Source organism: Barbus barbus (assembly GCF_936440315.1).
Source record: "Barbus barbus genome assembly, chromosome: 34".
In the NCBI taxonomy this organism is placed as follows: domain Eukaryota; kingdom Metazoa; phylum Chordata; class Actinopteri; order Cypriniformes; family Cyprinidae; genus Barbus; species Barbus barbus.
In genome coordinates this window covers 24,070,305-24,096,295 of record NC_136762.1, presented here as the reverse complement: position 1 = coordinate 24,096,295, position 25,991 = coordinate 24,070,305, and the positions used below count along the sequence as shown (strand labels likewise).

The 25,991-nt window shown below is 38.9% G+C and overlaps 1 protein-coding gene across 2 annotated transcripts in view; it reads right to left on the bottom strand.

Moving 5' to 3' along the window:
- LOC306854097 (bromodomain and WD repeat-containing protein 3-like) overlaps nucleotides 1-25,991 on the bottom strand; it is a 32,886-nt gene that overhangs the window by 2,664 nt on the left and 4,231 nt on the right. Inside the window, exons 1-34 of one of the 2 annotated variants that reach the window (XM_079391915.1) lie at nucleotides 25,371-25,420; nucleotides 24,155-24,255; nucleotides 24,000-24,070; nucleotides 23,785-23,885; nucleotides 23,642-23,682; nucleotides 15,864-15,965; nucleotides 15,632-15,785; nucleotides 15,035-15,169; nucleotides 14,795-14,923; nucleotides 13,026-13,251; nucleotides 11,834-12,019; nucleotides 11,535-11,718; nucleotides 10,226-10,316; nucleotides 10,008-10,148; nucleotides 9,859-9,932; nucleotides 8,266-8,488; nucleotides 7,899-8,009; nucleotides 7,697-7,804; nucleotides 7,245-7,369; nucleotides 7,059-7,141; nucleotides 6,825-6,936; nucleotides 6,597-6,658; nucleotides 6,217-6,372; nucleotides 5,715-5,835; nucleotides 4,911-5,036; nucleotides 4,762-4,831; nucleotides 4,637-4,693; nucleotides 3,856-3,981; nucleotides 3,136-3,288; nucleotides 2,850-3,019; nucleotides 2,595-2,737; nucleotides 1,924-2,061; nucleotides 1,470-1,784; nucleotides 970-1,107 (exon numbers count right to left, since the gene is read on the bottom strand). In XM_079391915.1, coding sequence (XP_079248041.1) covers nucleotides 970-1,107; nucleotides 1,470-1,784; nucleotides 1,924-2,061; nucleotides 2,595-2,737; nucleotides 2,850-3,019; nucleotides 3,136-3,288; nucleotides 3,856-3,981; nucleotides 4,637-4,693; nucleotides 4,762-4,831; nucleotides 4,911-5,036; nucleotides 5,715-5,835; nucleotides 6,217-6,372; nucleotides 6,597-6,658; nucleotides 6,825-6,936; nucleotides 7,059-7,141; nucleotides 7,245-7,369; nucleotides 7,697-7,804; nucleotides 7,899-8,009; nucleotides 8,266-8,488; nucleotides 9,859-9,932; nucleotides 10,008-10,148; nucleotides 10,226-10,316; nucleotides 11,535-11,718; nucleotides 11,834-12,019; nucleotides 13,026-13,251; nucleotides 14,795-14,923; nucleotides 15,035-15,169; nucleotides 15,632-15,785; nucleotides 15,864-15,965; nucleotides 23,642-23,682; nucleotides 23,785-23,885; nucleotides 24,000-24,070; nucleotides 24,155-24,222 — 4,240 coding nt within the window. In that variant the 5' untranslated portion in view covers nucleotides 24,223-24,255; nucleotides 25,371-25,420. Of the gene's footprint in view, nucleotides 1-969; nucleotides 1,108-1,469; nucleotides 1,785-1,923; nucleotides 2,062-2,594; nucleotides 2,738-2,849; nucleotides 3,020-3,135; nucleotides 3,289-3,855; nucleotides 3,982-4,636; nucleotides 4,694-4,761; nucleotides 4,832-4,910; nucleotides 5,037-5,714; nucleotides 5,836-6,216; nucleotides 6,373-6,596; nucleotides 6,659-6,824; nucleotides 6,937-7,058; nucleotides 7,142-7,244; nucleotides 7,370-7,696; nucleotides 7,805-7,898; nucleotides 8,010-8,265; nucleotides 8,489-9,858; nucleotides 9,933-10,007; nucleotides 10,149-10,225; nucleotides 10,317-11,534; nucleotides 11,719-11,833; nucleotides 12,020-13,025; nucleotides 13,252-14,794; nucleotides 14,924-15,034; nucleotides 15,170-15,631; nucleotides 15,786-15,863; nucleotides 15,966-23,641; nucleotides 23,683-23,784; nucleotides 23,886-23,999; nucleotides 24,071-24,154; nucleotides 24,256-25,370; nucleotides 25,421-25,991 lie in introns of those variants that run through there. The other variant, XM_079391914.1, reaches the window with a different exon arrangement.

Below are 25,991 nucleotides of genomic sequence, written 5' to 3'. Positions count from 1 at the left end.
AGGCCATTTTTATTTGAGCCTGAACAAGCGGAGCATGTTTTTAAAGGGTTAGTTCACCCAAAAATGAAAACTAGGCTGTGTTTTACTCAACCTCGAGGCATCCTAGGTAATATTAAAAATTGTCCTGGCTCTTCCAAGCGGGTCAGTGGGTATTTCTGTTCAACGGTCCAAAACGCATAAAATAACGCGTGCGCATCCATAATAAAACGTGCCTCACACGGCTCTGGGGGGTGAATATAGGCATCCTGTAGTGAATCCATGTGTTTTTGTTAGAAAAATATCCATATTTCAAACGTAATAAACACTTTTCTCTCACTTCATCTAACTGTGGTACACGGAAGTCGTTCCGATTAGTGACAAACGCGGAGAGAGAAGAAAAAACGCCGGTCACGAATTACAAGTACAAACCGAGGATTTGTAAAGAAAAATGTTGGAGGATTTTGATATAAGCCAAGAGGAGACTGGTTTTCCTTTGCTAAAGGAAGGAAACTTTGCTTTCTTTGCTCCTGTAAACAAACTCGTCCTACGTCATCCACTAGAACGGCTTCCACGTACGAGTCAGCAGAAGTGAGAGAAAAGTGTTTGTTTGAAATATGGTTTTTTTTCTTACAAGAAAACATGGATTCGCTACAGGAGGCCTTTATTCACCCCCCGGAGCCTTGTGAGGCACATTTTATAATGGAGGCGCATGCTTTAACGTGTTTTGGACCGTTGAACAGAAACACCTGCTGACTGCAATGATAACGCTTGGAAGAGCCAGGACAATTTTTAATATTACTCCGATTGAATTCGTCTGAAAGAAGAAAGATGCACCTAGGATGCCTTGAGAGTGAGTAAAAACAGGCAAATTTTAATTTTTGGGTGAACTAACCCTTTAAAGTGATAAATTGTGCAAAACCAGGAATGTGCAGTTGAATAAAATCTGGATTTCATGCTGATTATAGAGCTCAAGGGATCTACCAAACGCACCCTTTTTTTCGGCTGATCTTCTAGATGGTCTGCGCCCAGCAGTTCTACTCTCCGCTTTGCTTTGAGAAGATAAATCACTGTCTGCGCTGCCATCACTTTTTTCTTCTTCACTGGCTGAAACGTCACTTTCATTTGACTCTGTGAGAAGAACAACAACAATAAAAAAGGAGGGAATGTACATTTAAGTTACATTAGAAATTTTTCCCCCTTTTACACAATTTAATTTGTAAAGGTCATTGCACACCGAGTACGAAATTCTCATCCGAAATTTTCGCCCTTTAAAAAATAAATGACCTCACGTTGTGTCAATCATGTTTACACACTGCCTCCGAAACCTTTGTCTGTCTTAAATTCGGACCAGGTTCGATTTCCTGCGTTTTCGCATCCGTATCAAGCGGTTTGATAGGAAAGGATGACGAATACGGAAAAAAAAAAAAAACAACGAAAAAAGACATACGAAGTCAGTGTGCAAGGACCTTAAGCTGTGTACATGTCTGTACCTTCTTCCTCTTCTTCTGAATCAGAACTGCTCTGAATGACAGCAGAGCGTTTGCTTGCACGGGTCGCCGGTCTGGTGCTGCCTCCATGCCCCTCTTCATCCGAGACTTCATCGTCTTCCAGGGTATCCATGAGTTTCATCTTATTAACTGCTGCCATGGCGGTCTTGCGAGCCCTCGGCCGGCGACTGACAGATGATGACGACTCGTTCTCTGAGGTGTCAGAGCCTTGCGAAGGCTCTTGGTCAGAATCGCTGCAGGGTCGTGGTCTCTGACGCTCGTGTGACCTGCTGTGCCCATTCATGTTGGCATGGCCCTCTAAGACACATAAGGCAAATTTAAAAGTAATATGTTAGTCAAAATAAGTGTGTGTCATTTTCCACTAGCTGAAAGTGCTTGAAATTTGTACTCAACCGCACACAATGACACAATTAACAGTTTCTCTAAAGGATCCCACCATGTCTGCGTTTTGCTCCATTATTCTGTGCAGCTCTTCTTGTGGCTCTAGTCTCTCGTCTGAAGACACGAGATGAGGATGAATGATCCTCATCCTCTTCTGACTGACTCGGAGATTGTTTGCTGTCATGATCAGACCCTATTATAAAAAGCACAAACTGTCTTTAGCACCTGACGGCAATTCCAGAGTTTCTGAAAGTCCCATGTTATAGAAGGAATCAATTTTAGCAGTATTTTCTACTTATTGTCTATAATTTCTGGTCAATGGATAAACGGCTCCACCTGGTGGGTTTCTAAAGAATAGAGCCCATTGTGCATTCAACAGGAACAACCATAGGTGGAAGTAGTGGATCCAGTTCATAAAACCAGGCTGAATTATTCACTCACAACTCGTACTGATCTGGTTTTCGAGTGGTTGTAGAGTTTACAACTCATTGGAGGGGAAGACTGTCAGTGAATAATGCAGTCTCAAGTCTGCTCATAAAAAACACTTTTGATGCTTGTGTCCTTTTTTTTTTTTTTATTCCACCTCTTCATATGAATGGGCAAGTTCACTTTAAAATAAAAGTTGATTTAAATGATCGTTTTCAATTTAACTGACCTGTACACAGGTGTTGTTGCAACAGAGTGCCTTATATTTTAATACCAGAAACATATTTTCATAAGTCTTACCAGATGAAGATGAGCAACTCCGTCTGAAGGTATCCTTGGCCTCATTGACTCTGCGGCGCTCTGGTCCAGACACTTTGGCTGAGGTAGATTTGGCTGTAGACTGTTCTGTCTTTTCCTGAGTTTTTATAGTAGCCCTCTTTTGACTAGGGTCAAGAGGGGGGGAAAAGGAGACATGTTTGTTTTCTGAATGCAAACAATTCAGAAGAAAAAAAATTAAGAGACAGCAGCATAAACATGGCAGGGAGATCCGCTTACCGTGTGGATCCTTGGCTGGAAGGAGCAGACTCCTGATGCTGTAATTTCTTCCTGAATCTTTGACTGCGTCGCAGCTTCAAGCTACTTTTGATGGCAGTCTTATAGTCTGAAATGATTTTCCGTATACTCTCCTCGAAAAACGCCGACAGTCGCAAAGTCATACTGTAAATCTGTCAAAACAAATAGTGCAAGAACATTAATGTGTCTTCAAGAATTAAGCGAAAAGGCAAGCAGAAAGAAGAAAAGGCAGAAAAAGAAACGATTATCCAAGACATTAATGCATTACCTTTGACCGTTTGCTTGGCGTGTAGGCTTTAGCATTGGCAAAAATAAGCCTGGTGTCCTTGCAAAGGTCTATGGGATTTTCATAGCGGTCTTCTTCAAGAGTTTGCCGCACTGTTCCAAGGTCCATAGGGGTGTCGATAATATTACAGTAATCCTGGAAACACAAAGAGGACACATTTAACTTCCTGCTTCTACTGACGATACTTGATCCCACCTTTAAATCAGATCCACCTCTCCAGATTAAAAGGTGCTGTATGTAGGATTGAGCTTTCTAGCGGTTGAACTAGGTATTGCAGTCCAAATTCTAAATATTGGAGAGGGTTTTTTTTTTTCTTCACCCGGCTCATCCTCCTCAGACTTGAGGCACACACAGGTTGCCAGATTAATGACACCAACATGAATGACATGAAATACACTGTGTTTTCCACAAACTGGCAACCCGGCGTGTCGAAATACAATTGGGTAAACTGGCAGTGGGCAGGTTTCACAAACCAAAACAGAGACCGACATTCCGGCCCCGAACGCACATTTTCAAAGGAGAATAACTGACTGTAGCGTTGTTTTTCAGATAAACAAGTATGTTAACTTTGCATGTTTCTTAAATATCTGAAAACATATGGTATTTTTATGCTTTAGTAGAGTCGAAAACGTACATACAGCACCTTTAAGACAGATGACCACTTCCCTAACATGGTTCTATTGATTGTTTTTGTTGACTCACAGGATACTCTCTCTGATCAACAGGATTCCGGAACGGCTCTGAATCCTCGCACTCAAACATGTAGTCCAGCAAACGTTTGCAGTTGTCCTTCCATGCATCCCTGTCCTGCACAATCTCCAGAGATGGCTGACGAAATCAAGACACAAAACAGCATCTTAAAAGGAACGCTCCACTTTTTTTGGAAATAGGCTCATTTTCCAAGTCCCCATTTTCCAAGTTAAACCGTTGAGTTTTACCGTTTTGAATCCATTCAGCCGATCTCCGGGTCTGGCGGTAGCAATTTTAGTTTAGCATAGATCATTGAATCGGATTGGACCGTTTGCATCTCGCTCAAAAATGACCAGTTTCGATAATTTTCCTATTTAAAACTTGATTCTTCTGTAGTTACATGTACTAAGACTGACGGAAAAGTTGCGATTTTCTAGGCCAATATTGCTAGGAACTATACTCTCATTCCGGCGTAATAATCAAGGGACCTTGCTGCCGTACCATGGGTTTCCAGCTAGGTAAGATGGGAACTACTTTCAGGTGCTGCGTAATATCATAAAATAAGCCTATTTCCAAAAAAAAAGTGGAGTGTTCCTTTAAACATTCATTTTTCCATCTGAACAAACTTGTCGTTTTCAGTTTAGTGTTGGAATTTTTTTAATCAAAGGGCAGATATAATAGGATAATCAACAGTGTAACGTGATCTCTGGTGACCAATGTGCAGTGTATACCATCATTCCACCCAAAAATTGGGATTACAGTACAGTTAGATACATTTAATATCTTACACTACCTGGCGAAGTCTTTGTCCTGCAGAGGTTCCAGGTGCATCAATGTCATCATCCATGTCCTAAAAGCCACATCTCAATCAATCTCATGGTTTCCATAAAATAAAGTAAAGGTGAAACAAACACTCACCTCATCGTCAGAGTACTCCATGTTTTCAACGGCATTGTAGATCTCCATAACATCTGTACAGTGAAGTTTACTGTGGCCACCAGGGAGAAAAAAATAAGTTTTAATCACAAAACATAAATATCACAAATGGATCTTCACTAAAGACCAACCTTATGAACTTCAGAAGAACATTTGTTATGATTTTTGCAGACTGTGAAATCTTGCTGCGGGGCTCATTAAAAGTCTTGGCATTTTGTTCAATGTGTTTTACATCCCAGATCAATGCAGACAGTCTCCTAAAAAAACCAAGACATGTTAAAACTCTAGAAGCAGACATACACTGATGACATGAAACAAACAAAAAAATAAAAACATTCATTCCACTTTCTTTCTGTGGGACATAAGCTATTTTGAAGAATGGTCTAACTGCTCTTTGTGGTAAAAAAACAACAACAAAAAAAAAAAAATTCATAACATTAGCGAGTTAACATGCATGCATGTTTAAGCTTCTGCAAAAACCAACAAAGTTTCTTCTTGCATGTCAAGCAAGAATAGTCAAGCTGCAGGTGACAATATTTGACGTGCTCCATGTACGTGCATTAATCAAAGTTTATGAATAAAAGCCTAAATTCATATAAAGCGTCTCTTTAGCAGACCTGGATTAAACCACTCAATTCATTTAGATTTTTTGCAATGCCTTTATGAACTTTGAGTCAAATTCTTGATGGTATGGATTTCTGATGAAGGGACCCAAATCTCTCAGGTTTGTTTAAAAAAATAAATCCTTTGTTTCTTGAAGATGAAATGAAAGTCTTATGGGTTGCATGGAAAAGAGCAGCATCAACATTCTTCAAAATTTCTACTTATGTGCATCGTGAAAAACAGACTTTCATACGGGTTTAGAAATGTTACGGGGATGAGTGAATGGTAACAAGTTTTATTTTTAGGTGGACTGCACCTATTAAGCTACAAACCTGTAGAAGTTGTGCTTGAGCCGCAGTTTGATGGTGTTAAGGTCGGTGGGATATGCAATGACAGCACAATATGTTGGATACTGAGCGAGGTCAACCGGACCAGAGAAAGGTGCTACGATATCTGTTGAAAAGGACAGAAATGGACTCTTCATACATCAGAGGGTCACAGTTAAAGGGTTAGTTTACAGAAAAGTTATATTTTTTGTCATTATTTAGTCACTCATGTTGTTCCAAACTCAGAAGTCCATCATTGATCTTTAGAACACAATTGAAGATGTTTTTCATTTTCAATTTTGTCCACACAATGAAAGTCACCCCAAAAAACTGCTAAATTCATATGGATTACTTTTAAAAGCTTCAAAAAGTTTATAAGGAGATCATTTGAGTCACGGGATTGGAACACCATTAGGGTAAGTAAAAGATGATTTTCTTTTTAGGCTCAACTATCCCTAGTAGTTCAGAAAAATTTGAATTGCTTTAAATAAATAAAAGGATAACGCACCCACAGTCACAAGCTGTTCTATGCCTGCAACGATGCGTGCACTCTCTTGGTCTCGACCCTTGTCCCCCCATTCACCCTCCTGAGGTTTATACAGGATATCGATCATCTCCTCATCTGTCACCGGCACTCCTGCACTCTCCGACTCCGGCTGCTCAGCTGCAGAAACCCAAATAACCCAATAAATAAACCACTCGCTTAATTAAAACACAATGACGAAGTACCTTTCTGTTAGAAATGGAGTAAACATACAAACTCTGAATATTTAGTGAAAAGACTGCTGATATGCAAATTCACCTCAAATGAGAAAAAAAGAAAAAGAAAAAAACAGCTAGAAGTATTGTGCATCTGGTTTAAGATAAAGCTGGAGTGGTCAGAAGTACCGTTTTCAGGAATAGCCTCCACATCCCATGGACTCAGCTTTTCTATCTCACCATTGTCCCACCTGCAAAAACATGACGTTAAAAACCACTGCCAAAGGACTAGAGCAGGTCTGTCCAAACTCGGTCCTGGACGCCCGGTGTCCTGCAGAGTTTAGTTCCAACTTGCAGGACTGAGTTTGGACAGCCCTGGACTAGAGTACACCATTCAATAATTCAATTTGGGCTTACTTCACTTTGAAGCACTGAAAAAGGCTGTCGGGATATTCAGACTGATATGGTTCCTGACAAACTATGGACCCAAACCACCAGGCGTCATCGATTACAGAGCGAAACCGATCACCTGCAGGACAGACAAGACTCGATACGTTTTATTTCTGTACAAAACTGAATGATTGAATGCTGATGCAGGCTACCAGAATAAACTCGATCGACTCTGTTCTCAGGTCACGACTCCAAACTTACTCGATCTCCACACTCTGTTGCGTGCCTCGTCGTAGCTTTGACGCAGCACCAGAAAATCAATTACATCCGGCATATCATGATATCTAAGAAAAAAATGGCACCAAAACATGAACTTTTGCTTAATCTACACCAAGACGCATCGATGTCAATATAATTGAAATTTCAACTCATATCTTGCCAACTTACTTTATTGAAAAGGATCGGTCTGTTATTTTGCCTGTTCCAGGGTCAATCAGGGTCAGTTTCAGACAGCACAGGGTTGGAGGGCACACTTCATACTTGATCCCTGTTATTTGTACAAACTCTTGGTCCTGGTAAAAACAAATGATTTATGATTTTCAAAGCCAGACATGCTGAGAACATTAAAAGTGAGGCGAGTTGCATGTATTGTTTAAAAGCATGTTCAAGGTTAAATACAACAAACACAAGTGTATGGGAACTTAATCATGCGAGACGCTTCTGGGAGGTGATTATACAGATCATTTTGATGATTTTCAGATCATGACTGGTATTGGTTTAGTTACCAATGTATATATGCATAATGTTAAGATCAGATCAATACAAAGTTTTGCAAAGCACTTATGAAGGGATGCATCTGATAAAATCAACTCTGTCAGACTGGATTGTTTTGATCTTACTCTTAACGCCATCTTCTTCCATGGCTGTCTGTCTGGGTTAATGGGGTACAGGTTAGTCCTGCAGACTGCATCCACATATGCTTCATGACCCTGACGAAAATAGATGACCTGTGGACAGGAAAAAATAAAGAAGTTAAACATTAAAAAGGCTTTTTATCCGATTTAGACATGAATTAGCTTGAGATGAAAACTTATTCTGTACCTCGTCTCCCATTTGAGGGACGAAGGGGGACTTTCGGGGAATGACGTCAGTAATCCATGCTGAGGGACGGAACTCATTTGAGATTTCTCTATTAACGGGTGGTCTTGGTTGCTAGTGACAACAAATTTAAAAAAATAAAAAGGGCATTAAAACTCCCATAGTTATTTTTGAAAACAATGTTTTCCCCAACACAGGCCTAAATTAAGTGCTAGCCAAAAATAAAAATGACTCTCTATAGAGTTACTGGGAATTTGAGGAAACCAAAACTGGGGCTGGGAGGGGTGGGCTACTTAAGTACCAAGGTGATAAACTTTAAAAGGACCATATGAGAATTTGTAATAGTGACAGTAATGGCTGTGCTGTACACCTTTGGTGTTTTGCTTTTGACTTTCTTGTGCTTTCGGGGTGAAGACACCTGTTCCTCTTCATCTATGGTTTGCTCCTCATCTGCTACATCTTCGTCTTCCTCATCCTCTTCCTCAGAGCTGCTGATCCTGCGCCTTGCACGTCGACGAGACGATGGAGATGCAGTTGGTCGCAAACTTATTCCTGCATCTGGCATCCAGTCGGAATAATCACTGGAGGAGTGACTTTAATTATGAACAGAGACATGTAAATATTTCCTCATGAACATGTTAGAGAGTACAACACGAAAAAAAAAAAAAAAAGTATGAGGGACTAAAAGGGATAGTTAACCCAAAAATGAAAATTCTGTCATTAATACTAATTCACCTTCATGTCGTTCCAAGCCCGTAAGGCCTTTGTTCATCTTCAGAACACAAATTAAGATATTTCTGATGAAATCCGAGAGCTTTCCGACCCTGCATAGACAGCAAGGGTCCTACCATGATCAAGGCACAGAAACATAGTAAGGGCATCATTAACATAATCCACGTGACAGTGCTTCAACCATAATTTTATGAAACTGCGAGAATCCTTTGTTGCTCAAAGAATTAAAATAACTTTATTCAACAATTCAAAATGCTGCTAGGGTGACGGGGATGAGAAGAATTGTTGAATAAAGTTATTCGTGTTTCGTGCACAAAAACTATCCTCGTAGCTGCATAACATTACGGTTGAACCACTGATGTCACATGGACTACTTTGTCGATATTCTTGGTACTTTTCTGGACCTTGAACATGGTAGGACCCTTGCTGTCAATCGAGGGTCAGAGAGCTTTCGGATTTCATCAAAAATATCTTAATTTGTGTTCTGAAGATGAACGAAGGTCTTACGGGTTTGGAACGACATGAGGGCGAGTAATTAATGATAATATTTTCATTTTTGGGTGAACAAATCCTTTAACACTAGTGTAGCTTATAATTTCTGCGTTACGAGCAGGACCAAACAGAATTAAAAAAATAACAAGTTTCCAAGTGAACCGTTTCGAAATAATGATAAATCCAAAGTCCCGATTTTACATCACACTTTAAAAGGTGGACTGAATTTAATTTAAATTCAGTTTATAATCACTGTTGGAACAACACACTTGCATATATTATTATTATTATTATTATTAATAATAATATTAATATCCAAATAAGTATTATATTTCATTATCAATAATACCTTTCCCCAAATCTCAATATTCACGAAGCACTGCAAAATGCTTGGAATTATGTGAATATTAAAAAATAAACCTAAATGTCATAGAATGAAAGGGCATCACCTATGATGCTAATAGAGATATAAGATTATCCAAGTCATAAACTATCAACAGATCATAAATATTAAAGTTAATTCAGTCAGACGCTACCGCTTGCAATGATTTTTGAGTACGAGTTAAAAAAAAGTCAGTGTGGCAGTCATTTGAAAAATTTCAACTGAACATTTCTGCTTTCAAATTTTAATTTGCTTTTCTGTGCATTATTATTGGAAACAAATTGCAATTCCACTTTGTGTCACTAGTGGCAGCTATTACACACTTCTTTAAAATAACTACGGTGGCAGAATAAATACCTTGAGCTATCACTCCTCCATTCCTCTTCATCCTCAACAGACGAATCAACGTCACCTCCCTCGATTTCACTGCCCTACACCATTTACACAATTATTAACATGCATGATATGGCATAACAGTATTTTAAAAAGTGAATCAAACACTCAACCTCAGAAGACGCCGTTTCCTCCCCCTCCTCACATGAGAACTCGATGTACTCTTCAGCTAGATTCTCTTTACGCTCCTGATTCTTCTGCCGTTTTCGTGACTGTGCACGTTTGAGGCCCAGCTCTTCTTCATCAGAATCATCCTATGGGCAGAACAGGACGTTTATTCAGTGCTGACATCAATACCCATAATGCAGTTCATAATGAGGCAGAACCCTACCCTGAAGGTGGTGTGGGTCACTCTCCTTCTCTTGGTGTTGTAAAGGGTGACCTCCTCCTCACCCTTCGCTATTCTGAAAGACTCCTGTGCCCTAAATGAAGAAGTCATTCACTAAATTAAATTGGTTCTGTAAATCCAGAGTGCAGGGTGTTTTTCTTTACTTAATCTGTACCATCTGAAGACAAACCGATAGCTTTCTTGTTTACTTTAATAACCAACAACTTAGCAAAGATATTACTCTCACAATACAACATACAAGTCGGCATTAAGAATGACAACGTTTACATTTTAATATTAATAAAGTGACAAATGTATAAACATCTATACACAAATATACAAAACTCCATTAAAGTGCCCATATTATGGATTTTTAATAAAATCGACCAATCACCGCAAATTAGCGTCACGGAAAAGAGGCGTTTTGAAAAATTAATCGCTGAGCGAATCGTTTGGAAGTCGTTGAGCAAGTAAGGTAAACAATAAATGCATATTATAAGTCAAAGAAAGTTTTTTGAACTTGCATGCATGTCAATCTGTTGCTGGGGACTCCAGAAACCAAAATATGAACTTTCATAACCCATAATAGGGGCACTTTAACAGTTTAAGTAGCTAAAGAACATTCAGCTACATATATAAAAAATATTAATCCAAAGTTCATGACCATCATAACTATTTGAAGAAATTTTAACTAATGTACTTGCATTAGTCGCATATAACGCATAAAGTTTATTTTTTAATATAAAAAAATAACAAATACAATAAAACAATATGTAATTAAACAAATGTTTCAAACAGATAAAAAAAACAATAGCAAAGAATCTTATATTTAATCATATCTGGCATGTTTTAGACAAGAACAAAATGTCAAAACAAATGTTTTAAAAAGCATTGGGTGTTGTTCGAAAAACACCCTATAGCAAACAAAAATCTGAACGACTGCTTTAAAGCATAAATACTGTTTGACTTCTCCCTGATGGGGTTACCGTATTATTTCTGCCGTTCTCTAAGCGCCACCTACTGTCAGAAAGTGAATTTGGATTTTCATGTTGGGGTTGTTTACATCAGAGCGTATGCCTCTTTTACACAGTGTTGTTAAATTAAGGTTAATGGGAAACAAGCATTCTAACAATGCATTCTAGAAATCTAAACAATTTGTAATATGGCATCTAGAATAATTTATGGTAGTTTGTGGCTGCAATAACAATACTGTTAAAGTTCATTACAATGATATATAATTCCCGAATGCCCGAATGTGTAATTTGTATATAGACAAAATGATTGAATAGGAACATTAAATGATGAAATTCACCTGTAGCCACTTGCTGTAAGCTCAGGCACCACCACCCTGCGTCTCCAGGCCTGAAGGTCCCTCTCTGTGGCCATCTGACTGCGTGGAGCATTCTGGTGCATCTGTCGGACTCCCTCTACCTGTCCGCTGCGCCGTAAACCCACATTAGGTGGAGACTGAACCTCCATCCGCTCGTTCAACGACACTGTGCAATCAAACGCAGCTATATTAGATGAAACTCTGTGGAGCTTCAACTTCAAATGTACAGAAGTGGATGTCGCTCTAAGACTACATGCTAATGGAGTTCAACGTATAGGCACCTCTGCGGGGAGTTCCAGGCTCTGGCACACGGGCAGGAGCAGGAAAGCCAACTTCTGCCTGAGATACAACTCGTCTGTCCTGGTGCTCCTGAAGCTGGCGGATGGCAAAATCCAAGGCGTTGTGACGAACCTCCTCGCTCTCTGTAGACTGCTGACTGATCACCTGCTCCACGACCTCACCATCACCTGAAACATTTTTAAAGGTGGCAATTAGAAACACCCCATATGATCATATAGTTGTTTTTTTTTGCCTGTAAGTTTTCTGCTTTGTTATTTTTGATATGAAAAAGTTTTTGGTGCTCTTTCATTTCATGTGACAGATAGCTGCTGCTACCTATGTTCAAACAGCAGTGCAAAGCACATGTGAAATAAACATCAGCGAACATCAGAAGGTACGTTGAAAGAAACAGGACAAACTTTACAAATTTACCGGAATTTTTGAAAAGGTCCTGTTCACACATGAACTCTTCACGGTAATTTGACATTAAAATCTGTGTGTGTGAAAGGGGCTAATGTGTAATGTAATTTTACATTTACCTCAGAAAAGCCATTCAATGTCCATAAACTCGTTAGTCAGCTAGAAATACTACAGAGAGGAGCATTTTACCAAATAAATGTATTGCATATAAATTATATTTTTGCTTAACCTGATGAAATCTTCATTGTTTAATACAATCTATGTTTGAGTAAATCTTTCATGAAAACAATTACAGTCACAATTGTTTTAACAATATAAAAAAAAAAAAAAAAAATTATATATATATATATATATATATATATATATATATATATATATATATATATATATATATATATATATATATATATATATATATATATATATATATATATATATATATATATAATTAAAAAGTTATTATAAAACTGCCTTGTGTGCAATTTAAATTACTCTTTTTATTTGAGTACTGATTATTAAATAAATTGATTTATTGTTTTTTTTAAATAAGCTTTATTTCAGTTTTGGCTTTTGACAAAAACAAAAAAATTTCTGTTTCAGCTATTAAAAAAAATCTAGTTGGTGCATCACTATTTTTTTTGTTTTTTTTTTTTTAAACAAAAAGGAAAGTTTTTTCAGTGCTCTGTTTACAGTGTACCCCACGTCATATTAGAGCAGTCAATAGTGAACTAGGGACACGCTACAATAATCTTATGACAACAGTAGGGAACTTACTTGTAGCGACGTAGCCCAGTTGAGGGACTAGATGCTCATCTGCAATATTTTCTCTTCCTGGGACCAGTCTTTGGAATCTGGGAGGGTGAGGGTTACCATCAACGTCCACCAGGAAGGGAGGAGGCATCAGGTGTGGGGCCTGCTGGGTCTGCTCATCCAGAACAAACCCATTGGAGTCCCGGATCAGCGGCCGATAGTCAGTGTGGAAAAACACCTGGTCTGGAAGCTATGGATGAATTTGGAGAAAGAAATTAATAGATGAAGAAATTATACTAAGTTTGTGAGTTGTTTATACAAGATGTCTTGATGCAATACAGTTACAGTGCCCTCCAAAAGTATTGGAACAGTGAGGCCAATTCCTTTATTTTTGCTGTAGACTGAAAACATTTGGGTTTGACATCAAAAGATGAATATGACATGAGAGATTAACATTTCAGCTTTTATTTACAGGTATTTTCATCTGGATCTGATACACAACTTAGAAGATAGCACCTTTTGTTTGAACCTTCCTATTTTTCATGTTACCAAAAGTATTGGAACAGATATAATTAACAGATTAAAGTGAAAAAGACTTATATTTAGTTGCAAATCCTTTGCTTTCAATAACTGCATCAAGCCTGTGACCCATTGACATCACCAAACTTTTGCATTCTTCTTTTGTGATGCTTTTCCAGACTTTCACCGCAGCCTCTTTCAGTTTTGAGGGGTTTACTCCCTTCAGTCTCTTCTTTAGCAGGTAAAATGCATACTCTACAGGGTTTAAGTGTGGAGATTGACTTGGCCAGTCTAAAACCTTCCACGTATTGCCCCTGATGGACTCCTGTGTTGTTTTGGCACTATGTTTTGGGTCATTATCTTGCTGCATGATGAAGGATCTCCCGATCAGTTTGGTTGCATCTTTTTGTAAATTGTCAGACAAAATATTTCTGTAGACTTCCGAGTTAATTTTGCTGCTGCCATCATGTTACGTCATTAATGAAGATTAATGAGCCTGTCCCAGAAGAAGCGACGAAAGCCCAAGCCATTACTTGTTGGTTTGCATCTTCTGGTGTAGCCTCTGTACTTCTGTTCATGAAGTCTTCAGCGAACAGTAGATTGTGATACCTTCACTCCTGCCCTCTGGAGGTTGTTCCTGATGTCACTAACAGTTATTTTAGGGTCTATCTTTACAGCGGTCACAATGTTTCTGTCATCATGCAGATGTTTTCCTTGATCTACCCCTTTGAGGTGTGTTACTTAGTACACCAGTGGTTTCTTTCTTCCTCAGGAGATTCCAAATGGTTGTATTTGCTATCACCAGTGTTTGTGCAATGGTTTGATTGATTTTTCATCTTCTCTCAGCTTCACAATTGCTCGTTTTTCACTCGTAGACACCTCTATGGTTTTCATGTTGGTTACATGTCTAACTATAAATGCAGTCTGCACGGATCTGAAACTGAGCGGAGACATTCAGTGCTATTTATTGTTTGAATAATCAATTAATAGGACACACCAGGGCAACAAAACACCTGTCAGTCACATGTTCCAATACTTTTGGTAACATGAAAAATGGGTGGGTTCAAACAAAAGGTGCTATCTTCCAAAAATACCTGTAAATAAAAGCTGAAATGTTAATCTCTCATCTCATATTCATCTTTTGATGTCAAACCCAAATGTTTACAACAAAAAGTAAAGGAATTGGCCTTACTGTTCCAATACTTTTGGAGGGCACTGTATATAAAAATGTCAAATCATCATCTTAAGATTTCTCATTTAGAAATCATACAAACCTTCTCATAAGGCTTAGAGCTTCCAAAACCAAAAATAACCAGATGTCCATGAGAGTCTGTCATTGCAAAGCGATGCCCATCAGTGGTGAACTTGCAGTCAAATACAGCACCATGTCCTTGACCTTCAATCTTTACCACAAAAACAAAAGCGTTTCATTTGTCATGTCTTATGATTGATACAGTAATAAGTTGATTGTTAAATTCTGTAAATAAAACTGAAAGAACATTGGGATACTCTACCATATTAAAGTAATGCATGGTTTTGGTGCCTATGATGAGGTCCCATATGAAGACATTCCCATCATGGCCTGCAGACAGCATGATGCGAGGGTCATAGGGATGCGGCTCCAAAACAAACACCTCGGCCTCATGACCCTGTGAAGTGAAGAGGAATGCATTAATCTCCATATAGCATAACATTATATAGGTTTTAAAGGCACAATGTAAGTTTGTGCCACTAGAGGGGGCATATTCAAAACAAACAAGAAACAAAGGCATATGATTGAGTGTGGAATCATGGGAGTTGTTGTCTTCATCCTCACAGCTGATGCAATCCGAAGGGACTCGGGCAGAAATCATGTCCATTGATGAGCTAATGTATAAAAGACTTAAGGTCACTGTAGTATGAAGCAGAATAGGGCTGAAAGTTGTGGAAGCGAAAGGAGGCCGCTGGAGTGATTGCTAATGAGAGACGAGCACAATACACGGCTCGAAAGCAGCGGAGCTTTTATTATGCCATAGTCGACCGATTCTGCTTCTTCCGGTCATGCGTATGTAGGAAAAAGCAGCGCTGTTTTATCATACTAGATACATTTGAGTGTTGAAGTGTTGTCTTACTTTAAGGATATGCAGCAACTGTCCAGTATAGGAATTCCACACTTTGAGCAGATAATTGTTGACAGCAGTGATGACCGTGTTATCGTGGCGATCCCAGGAAACCATGGTGACTTTGGGTTTGAAGAAATTTTCATCCTTTGTTAAAGGTGCAGACCTACAGTAAACAAAGGAGAGGCAATTTCGTTAAGAGATCAAGTCAAAGTCAATGCAACATCTGTTTGAGTTTTCATACCCTGGAAGAGTGGCAGACATGTCCAATAAAATGCTCTTCCATTGATGTCTCTGATGCAGTCGCCATATACGAGCAGTGCCGTCTCGACTGCCACTCACAAATCTAAGAGGGAGACATTAAAAGAATGATTTTGGGATGGATTAAAAAGAAAAAAACGATTTTTAAAAGACTTAACTAATTAATATTTTATTTAATCATAACTGAACTGCATTTAAACATTTTAATTGCACAAAGTACTTTTATATCAAATGTTTAATGATATAATTGCTTCTACTCCATTTATAAACATTTAAACAGGCCTGTAATAAATACTCTCTCTAGAGTTCACTTTTCTGGCTAACTAATGAGTTATGGACATTAAATGGCTTTCCTGTAGCAGGGCTCGCAAAATCGCTAGCCCGACAACCGGGGCTATTGTGTTTTCCAGTTAGGCTACCAAAATGTATCACTGCCCTGCCCGACGGGCTACCTTAAATACAGGGCTCCCACGCAGTGTTCCCTCTAAGCTGAGCGCGCGCGACTGCGCTCTTCTTCCACCACGGACGCGCAGAAGAAAACATGTGCCTCGCGCACACAAAAATTAGTTGGGAAGCCATTTGATTGAATGCCGCCAGTAAAAGGGAAAGAATAGCAATGCTCGGGCAAACCGCTATAGAGCTGATGTCACGACAGAGTTAGAACCGGTTTCACAGAAACAGAACGATATGCACCAAATGAGTCGCTGTAGAAACTGAATACTTCAATAGTTGCGGTGCGCTCAACACAATGACATGTGAATTAAAACGTCCTCATGTATTAAAGAAGAGTGGCTTGATTAAGTGCTGGAAATAGCGGAGGATGGGCAAAGAACGGTAACAAAACTCTGAAACATGTACAGTCACAGCTATAGAAGAATTCATGTGTTCACGTTTTTTATATTTAACTTACAGATCTCAGCTTAAGTTGCGCTTCAGTTTGTATTCTATTCTATCAGTTTAAATAGTTTGTTTTGATAATATATTATTACCGTTCCAAAAAGGGCGGGCGGCCCATAGAAACAGTCCATAATGAGGCATCTAGGTATATACTGTATATCTATGGAGCATACTAAACTTCAGCCGCGAAACTGGCCAACTAGCACAATATTAGGAAAGGCAATTTGCAAAGATTCATAAAAACCCTTATACTCACGTCTTCTGTAGATAAAGCTGGATCACGAATGATTCGGGTGAACACAAACGCATTTATGTAGATCGGGGATCGGCGCATTCCCTTCAAAATGAAAGTAATGAAATTAATTTATGAATCTTTGCAAATCGCCTTTCCTAATAATGTGCTAGTTAGCCAGTTTCGCAGCTGAAGTTTAGTTTTTGAAGTTTTTGGAACGGTCTGTGAAACTTTGAGCACAGGGCTTGACGCTTACCTTTTCCCCAACGAGCACATGTGCTCCTAAGTTAAAAAATGTAAAAAAATTTAGGGGTGCAATGCAAATTTTTCAAATTAGGTGTTTTAGCTTAATAAGGGGATACAAAGAGACATTTACAAGCACAATTATTTAATTTATCAGAATACAGAAAGTACACAAGGTTTTTAAATAATTTTACTTCAGACACTATTTAATAGGCTAATTATGTAATTAGTTATAATCCTATTAAACTGTGTCGTATAAAATTTTCACAATAATCATTGAAGCTTTTGTCACGGTATATGTTTTTGTTTTTAAATCACAATATATAATTTCTAAGTGAAAAAAAGTGTTGTCGTCCTAACAGGTTAAATAACTTTATTAAAGATAATTTACTAAAAGACTCTTATAAAAAATACATAAAAATATAAAGTAAACAAGTGTTTCAAGATTAGAGTGCAAAAGATTGTTCAAATTAACGAAATAACAATAGGTAAGTAAGTCCCATTTGTTAACGTTAGTTAAAGCAGGTTAACATTAACTAAAAATGTGCAATAGCTAATTGTTGCAGTAGTTAATATTCTTTGTTAATGTTGATTATAAAAAATACAACTATGTTAGTTAATGTTAGCTCCATTGAATTATATTAAGACAACTTTTGATTTTATAATGTATTATTAAAAGTTTAAATTAAGATAGCATTATTAATAAATGCAGTCATTGTTTTTTTCATGTTAACTAATGGAACTTAATAATAACGAATCAGTCGTTGATATCAGTCGCCCACTGTTCTCTATTAACGGGCCATGTTTTAGGTTAGAAAAAGTTTGAAAATAAATAGCTCATTAAGTCTTTAAGTAAGAATTACTTGATGCTATTGTGAAGATTAAAGCGAATATAAATATCTAAATGACTGAGTGTGAAACATTATTTACACAGTTTTAGGAAAGTAGCGCAGCTGATTTGTTTACTGGGTTACCGAGGTAACGGCAGCGCCCTCTAGTGGCGAATGTGCGTCATTCAGCGCGTCTTCACTTTAACGCGCTCCGCTTTTCTTCTCATTTGTGCTCATTTAAATTAAACCGTTGCCTTTTTAAAGTTCTAAAGTAATCATATGAGGCTGCATCGCAGTTTTTCCATAAATAAACAGAATAAATTAATACGTTTGTTATAGGCTACTGTATAAGTTAGGCTGTTTTGTATTCGCACTTGTGCTCCTAAATACATTTTCCAGTTCGCACACATCTATTTTTAGTCGCAAATGCGAGTGAAATGCTCGCACTGTCGAGCCCTGCACTGACTGTGTGCGGGCGGGGTCAGCAGAGTTCATTAGCATTTAAAGCAACATGGACTACAAACAACGGCGTGCTGAAAAGAGCTGATTTTGACAGGTTTAAAAAGGTGTTTTTTATACTACCATTGAGAATTTAACCAAAGTATGTAATAGACTTTTCATTAAGACCCTAAAGAATCATTAACTTGAGGAAAATGGGCCATCCGATGACCCCTTTAAGAAAAATGTCATGTTTATGTATTAAATATATTTAGGCTTGTAAGATGGCGCCGCAGATGGCAGCTATAGTGCTTTGCTCTTCAGTGTTTGTACTGTTTTTATTTGTTTTTTGTTTCTCAAACAAGATCAGTTTTACCATGGATGACCTGCTGAACATTCGGCAGACCACACCACAAAATATTTTACCGGATTTTGATTATTCGGACGTTTTGCTGGACATTATAGTTGGCCAAACCATAGCTCTGGTCAAACGCTTCAGGACGCACAGACGGGGGAAGCGAGCCGGCGCGCTTGTGAAGCTTCATCAGCGCAGCTTTAGAATGTTAAAGAAGATGTGCTGTTCTGATCTAGAAACCCTCTTCATTAACTGCAAGCCGTTCTATTCGCTGCAGGAGATTTGTTTGTTCATTCTCGTGAGTGTCTACATTCCACCGCAAGCGAACGCGAGATCAGCTTTACAAAAACTCGCTGATCTGATCACAGGCGGAACAAAAACACCCGGACTCTGTTTTAATCATTCGAGGACTTTAATAAAGCAAATCTCTCCCACGAACTACCAAAATACAGACAGCACATCACATGTCCCACCAGAGACAGTAATATACTGGATCACTGTTACACAGCAATAAAAGGACGCATATCACTCTGTCCCACGAGCAGCGTTGGGGCTCTCTGATCACTGTTTGGTTCATCTTATTCCGTCCTACAGGCAGAAACTTAAATCTGCTAAACCTGTATTAAGATCTGTTAAAAGATGGACTAATGAAACAAATGTTTTCGAAGCTGCTGCAAACGATCTGGATGAGCTCACAGAGACTTTAACTTCTTATATCAGTTTCTGTGAGGATATGTGCATTCCTACCAAGACTCATCTAACTTACAACAACGACAAACCATGGTTCACTGCAAAACTCAGACAGCTCCGTCAGGCCAAAGAAGATGCTTACAGAAAGGGGGATAAAGTCTTGTATAAACAGGCCAAATACACACTGGAAAAGGAGATCAGAGTGGCAAAGAGGAATTATTCTGGCAAGCTAAGGAACAAATTCTCTTCCAGTGATTCTGCTTCAGTGTGGAAAGGTATGAAAGCTATCACCAGTTACAAGTCACCATCCCCCAGCACTCTGGAGAATCAACAACTGGCAGAAAATCTGAATGAGTTCTACTGCAGGTTTGAAAAAAACACCCCACACCCGCCCTGAACACCTCCACAGGGCTCTACAGTGCGGCCATTTCAGTCGCATTTGCGACTGAAAACTACTGCGTGCGACTATGAAAAAATATTTAGGAGCACCAGTGCGACTGACCCAATCAGCATATTTGTGTTTGTGCTGAGGGAGCTTTAAAGGTTTCTAATGTACTTACGTGTTTTTGCAGCGTTGAGTAATGCATCACAGACGTATTCTCTCATAACAAAAAAAGTGTAGACAGTGTAAACAAGAGCTTCATTGTGCAGTGTAAGGAGCTTCGTTGATTATAATGGAGTTTTGTGAGATCACGATGAACTAAGATGAGTGACAGCTTTTAATGATTATTAAGGGAGTTTGCAAAAGTGATATTGATTTAATAACATTTCATTAAACAAGTTAATATTAAGTGACTTATATTGTCAGACTACAACACTATTGCCTTATTTTGCCCTATTTCATCAACGAAAATAGTTTCAAATAAAGTCCCAGCCAAGCCGCTGCGCATCTCCATTCAAACACAGCGGTGTTTCATTTATGAATGAACTGCGTTTTTAAACGAATCTAGTGAGTCAATGATTCAATTACCCATTCATAAAGACAGTCACGTACTTCATTCCTGAATGAATCGGCCGTGCGAACGAATAAATTAAATGAATGATTCAGTGATAAAATCAGTGACATACCGCCACCTACTGACAGTTTTAGTTTAATTTTTAAAGTATATTTTCTGTTATTTAAATCATTTAATATTTCTACATTCAAAATTGTATATATAAAACATTAACCTCAACATGAATTTATTAATTTAATTGCACTTGTGCAACCTCTGAGCCTCATTAAACATCTGAAAATCCACCAACAAGTGTGTTCTTCTGTGCCATCTCTGTACAAATGCACTTCTTAAATACTGATTTCATTTAATTGGTATCTTATTCTACTTGTTTTAATTAGAAATTATACAAAGCTTATTAATATTTTTTTTGAGTTTGACAAAAGATGACATACTTTTAATAAAATTAGAAAAATGCCATTACAAAAGGTAAAAACTAAATTCCCTGCAAATCACTTGGAGTCAAATATCACCTTGTAATGGGAAGGTTAATTTATCAGAATTTTTGATTATTGATTTGAAGGTGCTCCTAAATTTGACCGTGCTCCTAAATTTTTTAAATTAGAAGCACAAGCGCTCCTAAAAAAAAAAGTAAGCGAAGAGCCCTGCTCCAGCACCCCCCCCTCTTCCCCACACCTACAATTCAGATCAGTGAAGATGACGTGTGCCAGGTCTTCAGAAAGAACAAAAGAAGGAAAGCACCAGGCCCAGACGGTGTGTCACCAGCCTGCCTAAAATCCTGTGCTGACCACCTGGCCCCCATCTTCACACAGATCTTCAACAGATCACTGGAGCTGTACGAAGTCCCCTCATGCTTCAAACGCTCCACCATCATCCCCGTTCCAAAGAAACCCAAAATTACTGGACTTAATGACTACAGACCTGTGGCTCTAACGTCTGTGGCCATGAAATCATTTGAAAGACTGGTTTTGGCTTATCTGAAGGCCATCACTGGACCCTTACTGGACCCCCTGCAGTTTGCCTACAGAGCAAACAGGTCTGTGGATGATGCAGTCAACATGGGACAGCACTTCACCCTGCAGCATCTGGACAGATCAGGGACTTATGTGAGGATCCTGTTTGTAGACTTCAGCTCCGCTTTTAACACCATTATCACGGACACCATTCAGAATAAACTGACAGCTCTCCGTGCCCACCTCCGTCTGCCAGTGGATCACCAGCTTCCTGACAGACAGACAGGCAGCAGCTAGTAAAGCTTGGTAAATTCACATCCAGCACTCGAACCATCAGCACTGTAGCTCCTCAGGGCTGTGTTCTCTCCCCACTGCTCTTCTCCCTCTACACCAACGACTGCACATCTAAAGACCCCTCTGTCAAGCTCCTGAAGTTTGCAGAGGACACCCCACTGATCGGCCTCATCCAGGACAGAGACGAGTCTGCTTACAGACAGGAGGTTAAGCAGCTGGCTGTCTGGTGCAGTCTCAACAACCTGGCGCTCAGCACACTGTGGAGATGATCGTGGACTTCAGGAGAAACCCCCCTGCACTCCCCCCACTCACCATCATGAACAGCATCATTAGGTCATTAGGGCCTTTCGCACTGCTTTAGTTCCAGAACTAAAAGTACAGTACTAAAGTACTGGGACAATTTTGAGCGAACTATTTCCCAGTACCATTTAAAGGGTTGCATTCGCACCGACGGTGGGTACTAAGAAGTGACGTAAGCCGGTCAACAGCGACATCATTTGTACGCAGCGTCCAACAACGTAAACAAAGAAGAATAACGTTAACAACAGGAGGATGGAGGATGCTGTGATCGGAGCTGTGTTTTTGTTGTGTCTCGTGGGTTTCACAATAATGGACATGGAATTTCGATGTATACGTCAAGCGATTGAAAGAATGGAAAGGAGGACTAAGAATCTCCAACGAGAATTTGCAGTGTTACATTTCATTGAGGCTGATAGAAGCACAAAACGCCGTAGACGAAGTCTTCAGGTAAATGCAGTTTATAAATGCTCTCAGTATGATACAATGTTTACACAGTATGTGTTTACACGGTGTTTTAAATCATGGCGGGTGAGGGCGTTTTCGTACGCGTTCAGCCCATCAGCATACACTTACGTCACGGAAAGTTCCTAGAACTGTTTTAGGCTCTACTCTGAAGTAGGAGCTAATTTAGTTCCTCCAAACGGAGTTCCTGGAACTAAGACCGTTCCTAGTTCGGTTTCCTAGAACACGCCAAAAAGTGGGTAGTTCCTCAATTAGTTCGGGTACTATGAAAAGGTTCCTGTGGTACAACCCTCCCCACTCTCCAAGAACTGTACTCATCCAGAGTGAGCAAAAGGGCTGGTAAAATCACTCTGGACCCCTCACACCCAGCACACTCCCTCTTTGAACTGTTACCGTCTGGTCGACGCCACAGAGCTCTGTGCACCAGAACGACCAGACACAGGAACAGTTTCTTCCCTCAGGCAATCCATCTCATGAACACTTGACATGAAACGTGGAACACACAACACTATTATACATTATTTATTCACCACATACACTTATTTTTTCATTTAAAATTTGTACATATCAGACCTGTACACACATAATTGTCTATACTATATATTGTGTTTTGGCTATTTTGTACATTGCCTATTTGTATATTATTATTTTATTATCTGTCCTGTTGCTGTCTTTCTGTTGCACTGTGGAGCTTCCGTCACTATAACAAATTCCTCGTATGTGTAAACATACTTGGCCAATAAAACTCATTCTGATATTTATCTCTAATATAAAATATAATATAAATATATACGTGTAAATATTTTCAAAATATATACTGTGTATATATATTTATATACATAATAAATAAACTAAGTACACATACATATATTATGTAAACAAAAACTTTTATTTTGGACGTGAGGAATCATGATTAATCGTTTGACAGCACTATTCTCAAAACAGCCTTGTGTGTGCATGAAAAACACTGACACTGTTAAAATGTACCATTGGAGAGGAGCTAATTAAATGTCACTGTTTTGGTCAATGATTCCGGACCTCTAAAACTGTTTTGGCACAATAAATTCTCTGTGCATCACTAAAAAAAATGATGGTAAACCAGCAATATTACCTCTCTCCTGAATGGCAGAACTGGATGCTGTCCACCTTGTCCTACAAATTAAACCAAATATTGTAAATCATGGCACACCATGTGAGACATTCTCTCACAATTAGTTGATTATTCAACTATCCCTAAAAACGGAGCGCTCTTACAGTGTGAGAGTCCAGCTCAGCTAGTTTTTCTGGACTGCCACTGCCCAGGTAGTATATCCTGATGACATCATCTGTGCTTCCTGTTGCAAGGAACATGCCACCTGTATAAAGAGAAAAAAAAGTGTGCACTGAAAAAAAACCTTTCATAAACATACACGTGTCAAAAGGAAAAAGAAAAACCCTTCAGCTTTAGTTCAAACATTCAGTCGTCTCACCAGGGCTGAAGGAAGAGCAGACAGTCTGAACGCCAGGCCTCGGCTTCTCTGTGAATTTGTGTGGACGATCGCTGATGAACAATAAAGGAAACAAACAATGAACCTCAATCTTGGACACACACTAGTCCCATTCTAATGTGATGAAAAGCCCTCACCTGAAACTGTTATAATTAACATCCCACTGCCAGAAACACACTGTTGCATCAGTTCCTGTGGACACCATGTACCTTTTGGAGCCCTTGACTATTGGAGAGAACTACAAGAGAAAGAGGAAGTATAAATACCTCTTAGAACAACATGCCTGTATAAGCAGCATAGAAACACATGAAAATGACACAACTGTACACATTAACTTTAACGGTAAAGGTCATTGCACACAGAGTCTGAAATTTTGACACGTTAAAAAATAAATATGACGTCATGTTGTGTCAATCACGTTTACACACTGTCATAAAAAATAATAAATAATTCAGATCAGGTTCGATTTACTGCGTTTTCGCGTCCGTAGCAAACATTTTGATAGGAAAGGAAGACGAATATGAAAAAAAAAAACATACAAAAATTTTGGACTCGGTGTGCAAGGACTTTAATACGCTACCGAAAACGCTATGATTTTACATAAAGGCGAATGGACCTGTAGCACACAGCAGAGAGATAAAATGTCCACGTTTTGCCCCTAGCAAACCCATCAACAGAAAATACAGCAGTTACAGTCTTATACATGCTGTAGTCTGGATGTAACACTTTATTCCCTTCACCTCTCGATTCCTCCCATCACACTGTTCAGTAACTGGAGACGGAACTACACAAAGCCCTCCACTTTATGACGACATTTGCGTAATCCCAAACACTTCAGGAGAGGAGTTAGATTAAATTACTTTTACGAAATCTAATGTAAAGCAATGACACTGAGATGAGGAGTTTACTGCACTTCTACACTGGGAATGTTAAATACTATTTATAACATGGGGGCATGCTATCTAAATCAACGTGAGAAATTTGTACAATGTAGCCACGATTTTCACACGACACGCAGTTTAAAATAGATATTGTGGGCACAAATAAAACAACGTTCCCACTACTTTGTGGTCACATTTTATGTTGTGAAGTCCAAGGAGAGAAATTTTAGAGCAGATTGTAGGGGTGAAACGGTACACGTATTCGTACCGCAAGTGTTCTTTGAGGCGTGACAGCTCGCTGTGTAAACGCTACAGTCCTAACAGTGAGCGCGATCATCCCTTCCTCTTTTACTTCTAGTTTTAACGCGAAATAAACATGAATTAACATCTCATGCCTCATTCAGTGTTTCACTCGCGGAAAGATGCAATTAAAACGGCTTGTAAACAAAATGTCACGTAGCATTTCATTTACCTCAGGTAAGTCATCAGTGTCCACAGCTCGTCAGTTCACCAGAGAAATGAAGTCTAGAGAAGAGCATTTCGCCAAATATTAGACTAGCTATATACTTCTATTTTACTTTACCTGTTAGTCGTAATCTTTTAATGTATATTTAAATAAATCTTTTATCAAAACAAGTTATGACAGCCACTGCGTAAAAGGTTTTCAACAACAATTAGAAATTGTAGCCACTAATTTAGAAGTTAATTTAAAAACTGCATTGAGTGCTAGTTATAGTTAAAAATAAATAGTATGGTAATTAAATTTAAGTTTGGGCTCTGTTGTTAATTGTAACCACGCACGATATTCGCCGACGTTAAACGCTTCGTGACTAAACAAAGGGCGCCAATGTGAGTGTGCACACCGACGCGAAAAACGCCACGCGTAAAAGCGTCATTTTTCTAAAAAAGCTACTGGTGCTTGAAATATCCATGTTTTCTTTGTATGATTTTGACCAGCGCGTAAATACTTGCTCTCTTCTTCTGAGTGACAAGCGAGTGTCAGAAGCGTAAAGTTGCGCAGCGCCACCTTGTGTACCGGGGTATTTCTGTTTTACATTAAGCGCCATCTAATGTCAGGGAATGAATTTGCATG